The sequence below is a fragment of the Lucilia cuprina genome, chromosome 3, assembly GCF_022045245.1.
Source record: "Lucilia cuprina isolate Lc7/37 chromosome 3, ASM2204524v1, whole genome shotgun sequence".
NCBI classification, from domain to species: domain Eukaryota; kingdom Metazoa; phylum Arthropoda; class Insecta; order Diptera; family Calliphoridae; genus Lucilia; species Lucilia cuprina.
In genome coordinates, this window is record NC_060951.1 from 58068692 (window position 1) to 58084381 (window position 15690).

At 28.2% G+C, this 15690-nt stretch overlaps 2 protein-coding genes across 3 annotated transcripts in view; both read left to right on the forward strand.

Annotated features, from left to right (window-relative positions):
• LOC111678112 overlaps positions 1–5830 on the forward strand; it is an 8662-nt gene extending 2832 nt beyond the window's left edge. Inside the window, exon 2 of the mRNA XM_046947175.1 lies at positions 5014–5830. The gene's annotated coding sequence lies outside the window, so the exon portion shown is untranslated. The remainder of the gene's footprint in view (positions 1–5013) is intronic.
• Positions 5831–6045: 215 nt separating this feature from the next.
• Positions 6046–15690, forward strand: part of LOC111678110 (protein-tyrosine sulfotransferase) — a 66709-nt gene continuing 57064 nt past the window's right edge. For both annotated transcript variants that reach the window (XR_002762580.2, XM_023439365.2), the window contains exons 1-2: positions 6046–6578; positions 9887–10017. Coding sequence is in view for 1 of the 2 variants with exons in the window: in XM_023439365.2 (XP_023295133.2) it covers positions 6405–6578; positions 9887–10017 (305 nt within the window). In the remaining variant the exon portion in view is untranslated. The remainder of the gene's footprint in view (positions 6579–9886; positions 10018–15690) is intronic.

Consider the following 15690-nt stretch of genomic DNA (forward strand, 5'->3'; position numbering starts at 1 on the left):
ATCTATCTATCTATCTATCTATCTATCTATCTATCTATCTATCTATCTATCTATCTATCTATCTATATATCTACTTATCTATCTATCTATCTATCTATCTATCTATCTTGGATATTTTCCTCAGCTGCCTCGTACATTCCTGGACTAAAGCTATTACTACGTTCATCCAGATGTGGCATTCCAAATGGCAAAGTATTCTTGACAATAAATAAAATGTTCGAATGAAATTATTATTGTTGTTGTGTATTTTTATGAGTTGAGTTCTTGTTGGTGTTGTTATTATTTGTTATCTATCTTTTGGTTTGGTTATTCGCCCAATATGACAAGTGAAGCATGAAACTAAAAACCACGTATGGGATCTTTGACCCGAATGTTTAAATCTCTGAACAAATATTTACCCATTTTACCAATCATTCTTAAAAACAAACACAAACTTTTACTCTCCCTCACAAACACACTCACACATACTTTCACATACATTTACTCACATGCAATCTGACACCCACCCATTATAATGATTATTTTAAATTTACCATGTAGATGGCAGGGATTAGGCCAGATTATTTATCATTCACAGATTGTAAATTTACTTTTTGCAATGGATTAGTTGGAGTTTCGAATGTCTTCTTTCTAAGTTTTAAATAATTTGAAAACTATATAAATTAGGGAAAAGAAAATATATGAGAAATATATTTACTTTGAAAGTAATAGGATGTTTTCCATGTAAAACTGCAGGGTTTTATGACACTGTGTGTTTATTTGTTATTATATCTACAATCAACTCATTTAAAAGGATATTATTCTATTGGATTTTAAAACTTTATTTGACCCTCGTACTAACATTAAATGAATATTATATTAAGTTAGAAAGGTAGAGTTTTATGGCAAATATGTTTATTGAATATTTATTTAAATATAAATACTTTAAATTCCTTTGAGGGAAAAACAATTTCAAACTATTTAACATAAACTTCCAATTTAATATTTAGCAAAATTATTGTCTACTCCTAGTATTCTATGTTCATACCTCTAAACTTTGAATTTCTCTCTGGTCATTTCTAAAATTTTCCATTATTTGCATTTCATACACATACATGTGTATGAAAGTAAAATTTTATTCATTATATTTGGTTAACCAACACATATTATATCGTATTAATGTTGATAATATTGTTGATATTGATAGTATGTTTTACAAATTATTGCATAGAATACCTATGATACTAAATGCTAAAAACATATTTATTTAAATTTTATATCATATTTACTTAAATTTCATTGAATTTTTACATTTCTGGTTTAATTTGCAAAAGAGCACAGTTTTGCTAATTTGTGCTGAAAATGGTATTTTACCAAAAATATTTTCGTTTTAATTAAGAAAATTTAGAAATAAAATGTATTTAAACATTTGACTAAAACATACAATTTTGTTATAAATAATAATTTTGAACAATTTGACATCAATCATGAGTGTAAAAAGAGCAGTTTACAGGATTAAAATTTTAAATTTTGCTTATTAGGAAGATTGCTATTTTTTAAAATCCTTTTAAAATACAACTGTGCGAAAATTTATTTCTATTAAGAACTGCAATTTATTGATAAAAAACAAAATTTTGTAAATGAGGCTTTATATAGGAGTATATAGGTTAAACATGGGCAGATCTTCATTTAATTTGGGAAAATGATATATTTTTAAATAAAGTTAGTTTTTTTTGAGTTTCATTGTGATACAAATGGTTACAAGTCAATTTTAGACGTTTAAGACATTTTTTGAAGGGGTGGTTTGTATGGGGGCTAGGGTCAAATAAGGGCTGATCATTACGAAAATCTGCATTGTCATTTATACTTATATAAAACTTATTTGTGCCAATTTTTAGATAGATAGATAATAGTATATTTGACATAATTATGGTATAAAAATCCCAAATCGGGAAGTACGGCTGTATGGGGGCTAGGTGAAATAATGGACCGAATGCAACCATTTTCAATAGGCTTCGTCCCTGTGCCATAAAACAAGCTTGTTTCATGTTTCATCAAATTATCTTGAATGTTGCGCTCTGTACCTTGCTCACAAGGATTACATGGACAGACAGACAGACTACATACATGATTCTGAATCGTTTAATATACTTTAAGGTGGGTATATAACCAATATTTTTGTGTGTTACAAACATAACCACAAACGTATAATACCCTCCCACTATAGTGGTGTAGGGTATAAAAACACTACGATCTATTCATTTACTATGAAAAATGTTAATTTCTGTGAAGTTTTCTATAGTAAACGTTAATATAAGTCAAGTTGAAGAATGCTGTCACTTGCAAAGTTTTTTATGATAAACTTTGGAATCTTTCAATTCTTCTTACGATAATTATGACATCCGTTGAGTTTTCTATTGAAAAACTTGTCAATCATAAAGTTTTCTTTGGAAAATGTTGAAATCCATTAAGTTTTCTTTAAAAAATTTTAACATTTGTTAAATTACACAGCAAAATTTTTACTTAACCAGTAAATAGACAAGTAATATCGGATCAAAGTGTGAGTACTTACTTTTTGTGTGAATAACTACTTATTTTTGTTGGACGATTAGAAAAAAATAACTGGTTATAAATTTTTCTGGATTTAAAACATACAGTAATTTATTATCTCAGTGTTCTATTAACAAGTTATTTATCATTCTATTGGAAATGGTTTACACAAATGTTAAAATAATATTTCTTTAAATAATTTCTAATATCAACTAGGGTTAAAACCAATTACCAATTTCTCAAAAGATACGCTGTAGACAAATGACCACTCATTACCAAGTAATGTATGAAATAACTACATTACCTACGATATTCATTACGAAAATTTAAAAATATTTCACTAGGTAATTATGAAAATGACATTCCGTTAAGTTTTCTATGGAAATTATCGATATCGGGCAAGTTCCGTTAAATTTTCCATGGATCAGTAGAAAATCCAAAGAAACATTAACTTATTTATCTCATCATTATTCTTTTGTAGTGCTTCCTTTCTCCTTCTCCTCATTAATATAACTCAATTATTGTTCTAATTGAATATATATATTATATAGAAATTGATTGCTATTACAATGTCTTAAATTGATAAACAGGTTTCGATTAAGCCAAAGAAAATAAGCTTATTTGAATAATTTCGTATCGTAATGATGGTAGACGTTTTCGTGTTTAGACGTGTAAGAGAAAACATTTATTATGTGTTAACTTGGTAAAACTTAATCGACATTTTAGCCATCACATTTTTATTTGGCTGTTTTATTTTATGTACGTCTGTTAACAATCGTACATAAATTACATATACTTATTCATTCACTAATACATACATCATGTTCAAAGACGATATACTTATATAGATTCAAGATGTTCCAGCAGTGTTAGAAAATGTGTAGTGATTTATGCTAATATATCGGGAGAAGGACAGCCAAAGAAGACAGTTAAACTTAAACATAACAAAATAAGTGACTACATTTTAGATTACTTGGGCACACTAAAGAGATAATTAACCCCTCTTTAGACTACTCATAGAAAAGTACTTATACTAGAGTAATATTTTATAAGGTAGACATTACCCACTTTCAAAACTAATGGGATATTAAATCTACCACATTTAACCATAAGGTTTGTTTATATTATTTGTTTAGAAGGTTGAAATCGTATTATATATAAATAAATGGACGTTTGGCTGTAGAATTTTACATTATTCGTATGTGTCTTGTTTATGTATGAAGTTGTATATTCGCAGTAGTCGTATTATCACTAAAAACACATTTATTTATCCATGGCAACTAATGTGAAATCAATAGTCTTGTTTACTACTGTTAAATTCGTTTCAATGAACTTTAACAATAATTTTATTTTCAAAGAAAAGGACAATATTTCTTTTTCAAATCACTTTTGTAGTTTGGAAAAAGAATAATGACAGTTTTTTGTCAAAGTTCTTAAACATTTTAACGATCTTTCTTAAAGAGAAAAGTTTACAAAAAGATTTACGTTTATTTTATGCTTTTGGGGATATTATAGCTGTAAATTATTCTGAAATTGGATTTTTGTAAATTGAATCCTTAAATCCTATTTAGTACTTATAAATATTTAAATGTTTTTTTTTTTTGAAAAGTTTTGACATCTGTTTAAGGAAAATCACTTATGTTTTTTACAGAAAGTGTAGTATATAGTCAAGTCTATAGTCTAGTATATAGTCAAACCTATAGTCTAGTGTATAGTCTAGACTATAGTCAAGTCTATAGTCTAGTCTATAGTCTAGTCCATAGTCAAGTCCATAGTCTAGTCTTTAGTCTAGTCTATAGCCTAGTTTATAGTCTAGTCTATAATCTAGTCTATAGACTGTTCTAGTCTATAGTCTAGTCTATGGTCTAGTCTATAGTCTAATCTATAGTCTAATATATAGTCTAGTCTATAGGCTAGTCTATAGTCTAGTCTATAGTATAGTCTACAGTCTAGTCTATAGTCTAGTCTATAGTCTAGTCTATAGTCTAGTCTATAGTCTAGTCTATAGTCTAGTCTATAGTCTAGTCTATAGTCTAGTCTATAGTCTAGTCTATAGTCTATAGTTTAGTCTATAGTCTAGTCTATGGTCTAGTCTATAGTCTAGTCTATAGTCTATAGTTTAGTCTATAGTCTAGTCTATGGTCTAGTCAATAGTCTAGCCTATAATCTAGTCCATAGTCTAGTCTAGATTCAAGTTTTAAAATGGTTTTGACAAAAAAACTAATTTTAACGGTTTCTGTGATATGGTTTAACGAAAAATGGTGGGGAAATATTGGCAAAACTAGAAGCTTCTATAAACACTTTAAATAATCAGTAAAGAGTTGGATTGAAACAATTATGTATTAAAAACAATATCAATTTTCAATTATATATTCAAAATATAAATGACTTTAATATCCGGCAACCCAAAATTAATAAAATTCCTTTTTTATTTAATTTATTTTGTCTTTCTATTTCTAATATAACTTTTTGTTTATTCTTTAGAATATTTTGCAGTTTTCACCAGCAACACATAACAAATAAGGAAAGCATAGCTCAAGGACTACTACACTAGCACTTACAGGACAAAAAACATAAAAAAACAAAAAAAGAAAATAAAACTCAGTGGAATTTATGAGTGGAATATAAAAAAGTTGTTGTAACTAGAAAACCCTTTTTACTTGTTTTAAAACACAAAAATTTGATAACAAGGCTAAAAAGCAAAAAAAAAAAAATAAAAAAGTGACAGCCAAACTGACATAAAGTTTTTTGGTAAAGGAACAAATAATACCACAACAAAGTCATCGCCTTCATCATTATTAAAATAATCACCAAAAAATATACCAACGACAACAGAGCCAAATTTCAGCAACAAAAAAGCTGAAGCAGTGACAAGAAAGGAAAAAAAATCACCTTGTTTTTTGTGTGTTTATTTGCCTTTAAGGATCCTGTTACAAATTAACAACAACCAAAACAAAACCCTCATAAAAGCAAAAGAGCGGGAGAAGCTGCTATACTACTTTAACATCTTGTCCATGCCAACAACAAAATAATGTATTATTTTTGTTAATAATATGTATTTTTCTGCAACTAAAGTATAATAAAATCATCATGGCACTAATAACAAAATCCCCGTCATCATCACCATACTCATCATCAACAGCATTGTCGTTGTTGTCATCGTCGTCATAGTCACTGGCTAGAAAGACAATACAAAAACAAAACCATATGTGAAATTCTATGGCTGTAGTAGAGAGTCCTTACTTATCCCTACCAAAACTCCGACAAAAAATCACTGATTTAGCACAAAAATATATAAAAATAACAAGACTATTATAATAAGTGGCATATAAAAGGAAAAGGAAACCAACCTACAACTATTAAAAAATAAAAGCTTAAGAAACAAAATTGACAAAAACTCACAAAAAGTAGAAAATAACCATAAAATAAAACAAATAAACCAAGAAAATTAATGAAGACTAAGTTTATTTTCAATATTGCCACCAAAAATAATAACAATAATAAAAAAGACAAACAATAATAAATTAAATGTGGTGGCATGTAGCAACAAAATACATTTAGTTATACATAAATACCTACATACATCTAAACATACATAACTTTGTATGTATTTTATATGTTTTTAGTAGAAAATTCATTAAATGTAGCAGCTTTTAGTTTAAAGCTAGTATTCTCTTTCACATAAATTTTAGTTTATTATTGGAAACAATTTTTTGAATGTGTATGTACGTTTATAAATTCTATTCTAAATTTTAATTAAAATTTCATAAAAACAAACCTACGCCAACAAAAAAAAAAACTACTCTAATACATAACTAAAAATTATACAAAAAAAATCTAACCTAAAACCCCGCATTGAATTGAAAATAATCATCATGCGTCTGCCTTATCGCAATAAAAAGACCACCCTTTGGGTCATGTTTGCTATTGTTGTTGTCACAATGTTTTTATTTAAATTTACGGAATTGCGTCCAATGTGTTTCTTCAGAGACGAATCATCACCTGCAGCTTCTGCGGCTGGTCAAGCTATGATGGTAAGAGGAGATGAGGTAAGTGTGTAAATGTAAAAAGTGTATAAATGAAATGTTTGTAACAACCAAAATTAATACCTATATACCTACCAGGCATGGGTAATTTAGTGCTTAAGTACTGTTTTAAAGTACTTTTTGATATCGGAAAAACTCCTGCGGCATTAATGGTACTTTTTCTAACCTATAAACTTTTAATAAGTAGTTCAAGTCTATAGTCTAGTCTATAGTCTAGTCTATAGTCTAGTCTATAGTCTAGTCTATAGTCTAGTCTATAGTCTAGTCTATAGTCTAGTCTATAGTCTAGTCTATAGTCTAGTCTATAGTCTAGTCTATAGTCTAGTCTATAGTCTAGTCTATAGTCTAGTCTATAGTCTAGTCTATAGTCTAGTCTATAGTCTAGTCTATAGTCTAGTCTATAGTCTAGTCTATAGTCTAGTCTATAGTCTAGTCTTTTTTATGAAAAAAAAACAAAACAACTTACTTATCAACTTCTTTGTAAGCGAAATTGCAAGTACTTTTTTTCGATTTATAAACCATTGTGGGAATACTTGCCTTCAATGACTTGTTAAAATAATGCATTAAATTGCTATTGTAAAGTTAAGTTTTTTAACTTATTATTACTTTTAAAATTAGGTTTTCCAGGAAACTTAAGATAGTAACCTTTGATCTTCTAAATATTTTCTTTTTCTTCAATCCTTTATCTTCTTAACAATATGTATTTCTAAATTTAAAGTTTTTCCATTTGGGACTATTATATACATATTTTTTGTTGTAAACTTTTTCTTCATATAAGTGCATATCCCTTAACATTTATTGTTTGACTTTCAACTGCAGTAAAAATGCACATACTCATGCAACATTCATTCATTCACTAACTCATACATGTATGTTTATAACATGTTGCAGCTACTTCTGCCACTTCCACTTGCTTTTTATTATTATTGTTGTTGTTGATGTAGTTGTTATACCCTCAATTTGACACAAAAAAGAAATAATAAAATAAACCCAAAAAAATGAGAAGGGAGATGAAAAAATCCTTTTTAACATGAGTATGCGTTTAATAGACGTCAAGTTAGAAGATCATGTAAGGTTACCTTTCATGACTTTTTTTTTTTTTTGTAAAAAAAGTGTGACCTCAATATGCTCTGTGATTTTCATCATTATGCTACAAAAGTATGTTTAAATGTATTGTATTACTTTTTTACTTTGATCTCGTTGTAATGGTAAATGTTATAGTTTTTTTTTTTATATATGTCGATGTATAAATGGATGTGTGCGAGCGTTGATTCCTTTTATAACAAAATACTGCTTTATATTAACGTTTTTTTTTTTCTTATTTACAATCAAATAGAATTCTGGAGAAAAAAAGTAATGTGTGTTACATTAAAGGTGCTTATAAGTAGTAGTTCACAATATAAATAAAAATATAACATATTCAACATCTTTATAGCTTCTTACATACATACGTATGTGTATGTATATAGCATTCTTCTTAACTCTTTAAAATCTAACCATTTCTTTCTTTTGGCCAAATCAAGTCAAGTACAAACATTGTTTAAAGCAAAATAGAAAAACAAAATAAATTTTGCTAGAAAAAGAGCGTTAAAACACATATATTGTTGTAAATGTGACAAAGAAACAAAAAATTAAGGGAGAAAAAATTAGATATATAGAGTTTTCTATAATTAAAAGAGTGAATTCTTTTAATGCACTTTATAATTTAAATTGCTAAAATGTGTTCCCACATTCCGCTAAGACATTTTTTCCTTAACGCATGAGACACTTGAGAAATTCAAGATTCTGGGTCCTTGTGGGATTTAATTGTTATATTGTCCTAACGGTTAGTTAGTTGGTTGGTTAGTTAGTTAATTAGTTAACTAATTAGTTAGTTAGTTACTTAGTAAGTTAGTTAATTAGTTAGTTAGTTAGTTAGTTAATCAATTAGTTAGTTAGTTAGTTATGTTGTCCTAACAGTTAGTTGGTTAATTAGTAAGTTACTTGGTTAGTTAGTTGGTTAATTAGTTGGTTAGTTAGTTAGTTAGTTAGTTCGTTAGTTAGTTGGTAAGTTAATTAGTTAGTTTCAAAATCTTTTACAATGACATGATTCCTTTGTAGGTCTGGAACACTAATATTCTTACACTGTGAAAGTGGTAGTAAAACCCTGAACCAAAAATAAAATAAAAGAGGAGTCCTGTAATGTTTTGATGGTAGTACTGAGATTCAATTTGTTGCACACTACAGCACACTTGAGAAGCTTTTTTCTAGTTTAGTACTGTTGTTTTTTACTTTAAATTTTTTCTTTTCATTTCCCTTATTTTTTTCTTCTTTTAGTTGGATTATTGTGTGCACCTTAATACTTTCAAGAGTTTAAGTTCCGGTGGAAGTATAAATGTATATGTATTGTAAGTGTGCGACTGAGTGTTTGTAGATTTTTTTTTTGTAGACTAAAGATCCATAGTAGTTTTTTCTTCTCTTCTTTTAAATAATTTAACTTTCTAAAAAAGGGATAAAAAAGAAAAAAACAGAATTGAGATAAAAATAACTCTTTAGCAAACATTAATTCAATTTCACTTTTTTTCTCCCTCTTCTATTATTCAACTGCCTTTAGTTTGTGTTAAGGTTTCAGTTTTTTTTCACTTAATATGCTGCTCAGCTACTAAAAGCAGTTGGCTGAATGAATGAAGTGAAATATATGTTTGTAAGCAGTTGGAGTGATAGCAGCAGATTCGTTTTAACTCTAGTGTTAAATCAGATTGTTTATTCTTCTGTTATCTTGCTTAAATTGGGAATTATTTGTGTAGTACATATAGTTATATATAGTTGTTGTATTTTTACCTTTATTATATGTAACTTTAAAATAATACCAACACTTTTAAAATATAAATTCCCTATTTGTTTCCTTTTTTCCCCTTTTTAACAACCAACTACTTTTCTGTTTGAATTATGTTCATTGTGTGTCCAGGGAATACTCTAAAGACCAATAAGAAAAGTGTCAGTCTTGGTCTCGTTTTTTCCTTGTGCTTTTTTGAATTCCCCATTGAAAGTGTGTTATGGGTATATATTTTAAGAGTGAGTCTTTCTTTTTTTCTACATAAAGAAAACACTTCATTTTGCAGCTGATGACACTCAGCTACTACTTGTATTGTTCGCTGTATATCCATTTGTTGCTGTTAAAAAATTTATCTTAGTTTGTCATTTGTTCGCTAGTTTATTTTTATACTTTCCTAAATAACCATTCTATTAGCTCAATTTATTTTATATTTATTATAAACACTCACTCTCTTGTCGAAAAAAATGAAATAAATTACAAACTCATTTATTTACAGAAATATGTTGAAGGAGACAATCAAAAAGTTTATTCATATAATAGAGAGATGCCATTAATTTTTATTGGTGGTGTCCCAAGATCGGGGACCACATTAATGAGAGCGATGTTAGATGCACATCCAGATGTGAGGTAAGTTAAAAAGATCTTTTATTATTCTTTATAAGACAACGAATTAGACACACACTTATGATGATTTTCATACACTGAAAATAATCAATGCTCAATTTTACGAAAATTACTACTTTTTACATAATATTTACAAAAATTTCGTGTATAATACGAAATATTTTTTAATAAACTCCTCTTCTATTTAACGATAGTTCGAAAACCTTTCGTAATACTTTATTTAATTTTAGCAAATTTTAATTATTTTAGTTCAGTTCTAGTTCAGTTCTAGTTCAGTTCTAGTTCAGTTCTAGTTCAGTTCTAGTTCAGTTCTAGTTCAGTTCTAGTTCAGTTTTAGTTCAGTTTTAGTTCAGTTCTAGTTCAGTTCTAGTTCAGTTCTAGTTCAGTTGTAGATCAGTTCTAGTTCAGTTCTAGTTCAGTTCTAGTTCAGTTCTAGTTCAGTTCTAGTTCAGTTTTAGTTCAGTTCTAGTTCAGTTCTAGTTCAGTTCTAGTTCAGTTCTAGTTCAGTTCTAGTTCAGTTCTAGTTCAGTTCTAGTTCAGTTCTAGTTCAGTTCTAGTTCAGTTCTAGTTCAGTTCTAGTTCAGTTCTAGTTCAGTTCTAGTTCAGTTCTAGTTCAGTTCTAGTTCAGTTCTAGTTCAGTTCTAGTTCAGTTCTAGTTCAGTTCTAGTTCAGTTCTAGTTCAGTTCTAGTTCAGTTCTAGTTCAGTTCTAGTTCAGTTCTAGTTCAGTTCTAGTTCAGTTCTAGTTCAGTTCTAGTTCAGTTCTAGTTCAGTTCTAGTTCAGTTCTAGTTCAGTTCTAGTTCAGTTCTAGTTCAGTTCTAGTTCAGTTCTAGTTCAGTTCTAGTTCAGTTCTAGTTCAGTTCTAGTTCAGTTCTAGTTCAGTTCTAGTTCAGTTCAAGTTCAGTTCTAGTTCAGTTCTAGTTCAGTTCTAGTTCAGTTCTAGTTCAGTTCTAGTTCAGTTCTAGTTCAGTTCTAGTTCAGTTCTAGTTCAGTTCTAGTTCAGTTCTAGTTCAGTTCTAGTTCAGTTCTAGTTCAGTTCTAGTTCTTTTTCAGTTTTTTTTCTATTTTAGAATTTGGAGAATTTTTTTCCAATTATTATTATATCCAATTAAGCAATACATATTAATTAGACGCTAATGCCAAAACAGTGAATGAAATCCTAGAATGTTAATTTTTTTAACTCCCTACTAGTATTTTACCGATTAAAAACTGTTTGTCTAAAAATTTCTCTGAAAAAATATATATTTTAACTGTCAACTAATATCAATTTAGCATTTAATTGAACTGAAACATAAAGCAAAGAAAACTGTAAAATATGAATTTTAGTATAAAGCCAATGACTGGTAAATACCGAATGTGACATCTCATATACTAAAATCTCCAAAAATGTATTTTTAAGTCTAAATTTGAGGGTGTTGTTTTGTGAATACTGAACATAAACTAAACATAAAACGAATAAAAGTATTTACAGATATATAAATGCAAGTGCATTGGTGGGCAAAGGGTGTAGACAAAAAGTTCCAGTTCGTTTTTAACACGACATACTCAAAAATGACAAAGTGTCATGTGGCAAACTCATTCAACTTAAAAATTTGTTAACGTACCTGTAGACCTTAGGGAATATAGTGAATATGATGGTTCGTGTATTAGCATTTCGTATTCTTTTTAAGGTGTGACCATCCTTTTTTTGTTTATATGCAAATACATGTGGAATACTATCTTGTTATTATTGTTGGTCTTGTTGGTAAGTGTCACATGCAAAATAAATGTGAAATATATTCACATTTCTACAAAACACATACAACACGTACTAATACGTTTGTATATTGCAGCAAACTCATACATGTTCACACAAAATGATGCATACATATAACAACAGATACAAATCTATGTGTATCTTTAGGCGGTTGAAATTTCTTTTTTATTTGGTATTTTTTCCCCCAAATACCTCCGACAAAAACCTCCGGATACATGTTTTTCATTTCGTAAAGGGTTTAATACTTTTTTCATTACATTTCATTTCTATCCAGTAAACATATGTGCAAAGAAAAATAGGTAACGATTTTGATTATATACGCTTCAGTAACAACAAATTGGTTTTGGTTTCATCAGTTTTTTGTATGAGCCCTTTTAAAACTCTCTCCTTGGAGTTTTAACTGCACTGTACATTAAGTTTAAATTAGGGTTCTATAAACCAACTTTCGAATAATCGAACCATCGACTTTTTGTCGATAAAAGTCGAAGTCGACTATTTTGTTCCAAAAAAGTCGATAACTCGACTATCGTTTAGAAATAAAAGTCTAAAAGTCTAAAAAAGTCGAAAATAGTCGGAAAAATCAGAAAAATCTAAAATATCGAAAAAAGTCTAAAAAAGTCAAAAATAGTCAAAAAGTCGGAAAAAGTCGAAAATAGACAAAAAATCGAAAATAGTTAGAAAAAGTCGAAAATGGTCAAAAAAGTTGAAAATAGTCGAAAAAAGTCAGAAAGTCGAAAAGTCGACTTTTACCTAAATGTATAAAATCGAAAAGTCGACTTTTCGTTTCCACTATAGAACTCTTAAATCAGCTATTCTAATACTTTGAAATAAAAAATATCGGCTCAACTATGTTTCTAGCCCCAAGTGTGCATATTTTTGGGTGGAGAATTATCTAGGGGGTGATTGTTGTATTTTGGTTACTTATATTCCTTTTTTTTTGTTTTAACTGTATTTATACCAAATATATCTATATTTTAATACATGTCGAAAATACTTTTATACGATATGTAGAAAAAAAGAAACGTACATTCATATAAATATGTATGTATGAATGTACGTATTTACAGATTTGTGTATGTTTGCAACAGCATATTTTTGTTGAATTTTCAAAATTTCCAGTCATTTGAAATGTTTAATATATTTTTTATTTTATTTTTACTCGTTTCTATTTCTGTTGATATTTATTTTAGTGCAGCATATTTTTAGTACGAGTAATTTAAAAAAACAAGAAAAATTTTACCACAAAATGTATTTTATTTTTGTTTTTATTTTCATTTCTTTAACAAAAATATTGAATTCTTTTTCATTTTGTTACATGTTCCCAAATGGAATTGTTTCGTTTTTTTTTTTTGAGTTTGTTTGTTGTTGTATATATTATTTAGAATTCTTATTCAAACAAATTTATTTAACGAGTGAAAAACTCTCCAGAGATGAATCAGATTTTTTTGTAATTTACGTAATGAAAACAATATTAGTTATAATCAAATATAATAATCATGTGGACCATGATGATTGTTGTATGTGCCTGTAATATGAATATTTTTGAATATGTTTATAATTCAAGAGAATATATAAATTTATTTACAATTAAGGTTTCTAGGGATTTGATTATTTTTTTTGAATATTTGAAATAAATTTATTAAAAATATCTATTTGAGCAGTTTTTATGTTATTAGATTTTAGGATAAACAAAAAGTAAAAATTTGAATATTATTATATTTAATTTTTTATTCAGTGGGATGATAGAACATTTATAAAGTAGATTTGGTACAGTTTGAAGTAAATTTATGTGGATAAGATAGCCGCACACAATTTGACAATCCAATGGTTATTGTATGAACAAAGTCCACTACTCTAAACTTAATATTATGGTCTTGACTATAGACTAGTGTATGATCTTGACTATAGACTAGTGTATGATCTTGACTATAGACTAGCCTATGGTCTTGACTATAGACTAGTCTATGGTCTTGATAATAGACTAGTCTATGGTCTTGACTATAGACTAGTTTATGGTCTTGACTACAGACTAGTCTATGGTCTTGACTATAGACTAGTCTATGGTCTTGACTATAGACTAATCTATGGTCTTGACTATAGACTAGTCTATGGTCTTGACTATAGACTAGTCTATGGTCTTGACTATAGACTAGTCAATGGTCTTGACTATAGACTAGTCTTTGGTCTTGACTATAGACTAGTTTATGGTCTTGATAATAGACTAGTCTATGGTCTTGACTATAGACTAGTCTATGGTCTTGACTATAGAATAGTCTATGGTCTTGACTATAGATTAGTCTATAGTCTTTACTATAGACTAGTTTATAGTCTTGACTATAGATTAGTCTATAGTCTTTACTATAGACAAGTCTATGGTCTTGACTATAGATTAGTCTATAGTCTTGACTATAGATTAGTCTATAGTCTTGACTATAGACAAGTCTATAGTCTTTACTATAGACTAGTCTATGGTCTTGACTATAGACTAGTCTATGGTCTTGACTATAGACTAGTCTATGGTCTTGTCTATAGACTAGTCTATGGTTTTGTCTATAGACTAGACTATGGTCTTGACTATAGACAAGTCTATGGTCTTGACTATTGACTAGTCCATGGTCATGTCCATAGTCGAGACCATTCTTAGTATGGACTTCAGATCATAGACTATTCTATAGTCAGACTGATCTGTTCATGGTTCATAGTCCGGTCCAAACTATAATTTCTTACTTGTTTTAATAAGGCGAAAATTTATTTATCACATTTGTTCAAGTAAAAGTTTTAGTTTACAGGTTTGAAACAATCCTTTGGCATACGTGGTATTACAATAATTTCAAAATACTCCTCAGTTCTTATCAAAAACTTGCAACTTCAATGGAGGATGTAAATTAAGAAACACGATGCTAATGTAATTTATAAAGATGATTTATGTATGTAACACGATAATGAACACAAGTCAAAAATTGCAGGTCTAAAAACTGACGGGTTTATATAAACACATTAACATATACAAATAGTTATCACAGATATTTTAGCAATATTTCTGTTTAATTTCAATTTCCAACATTTTTATCATCAGGATACAATTTTAATTTTGTATTTACTTTTTGCCAATTACACTTTTTATTTATTTAATTCAATTTGAATGTAAATTGGTTTTAATTTTTGGTTCTTTGTTAACGGAAATTAATATTGATCTTTTATTACGAACTTTATACCCTTTATATAATAAGTTTGTATACTTGTATTTGTAATCCCAGCAAAACTACGTATTTAAATAATATACTTTTCTCTGTCAACTACTTACTGTTTAAATTACTTAGAAGTGCTCTAGTAATTACTTTATTTAAAACTATTTAAAAACCATTATCCGACGCCCACTATAAAGGCTAAGTAGCGGTGTAGTGAGTTGAATATTTGACTAACAAACCCAAGTCCCTGGTTCGTATTCTCACAGACGCTTAAATTACTCAACAACATCTTAATAAGTAAAAGTGCAATTACTTATTTAACTCTCTATTTGTATGTTTGAATAGAGGTATTTGCCTCCAACGTTATCAACGTGTTAAAATAATGAGTTAAAATACTAATGAAAAAGTAAAAAAAATATATTTTTTAATAGCTGTTTTATTTTTGTGTTTTGTTAGTGTAGGTTTTTCCTGGGAAACTATTAAAATTATGTACTTTTTGCATTTTTAATTAAGTGCTGAAATTCATGGTTCGAATAGTGTAAATAAATTAATTGGGTGTTTTAATGAATAAATTTTTTCTTAAAGTAAGAGATTTAATTTGGCAAAAAGTTAAAGGAATTACTGATATCATTTGGAAGATATTACATCTTTAATATTGATGTAGTTTTTATTTCCTTCTGTACTAGGACATTGTTAGAACAAAATAATATTGTTATATTATAAATAATGCTGA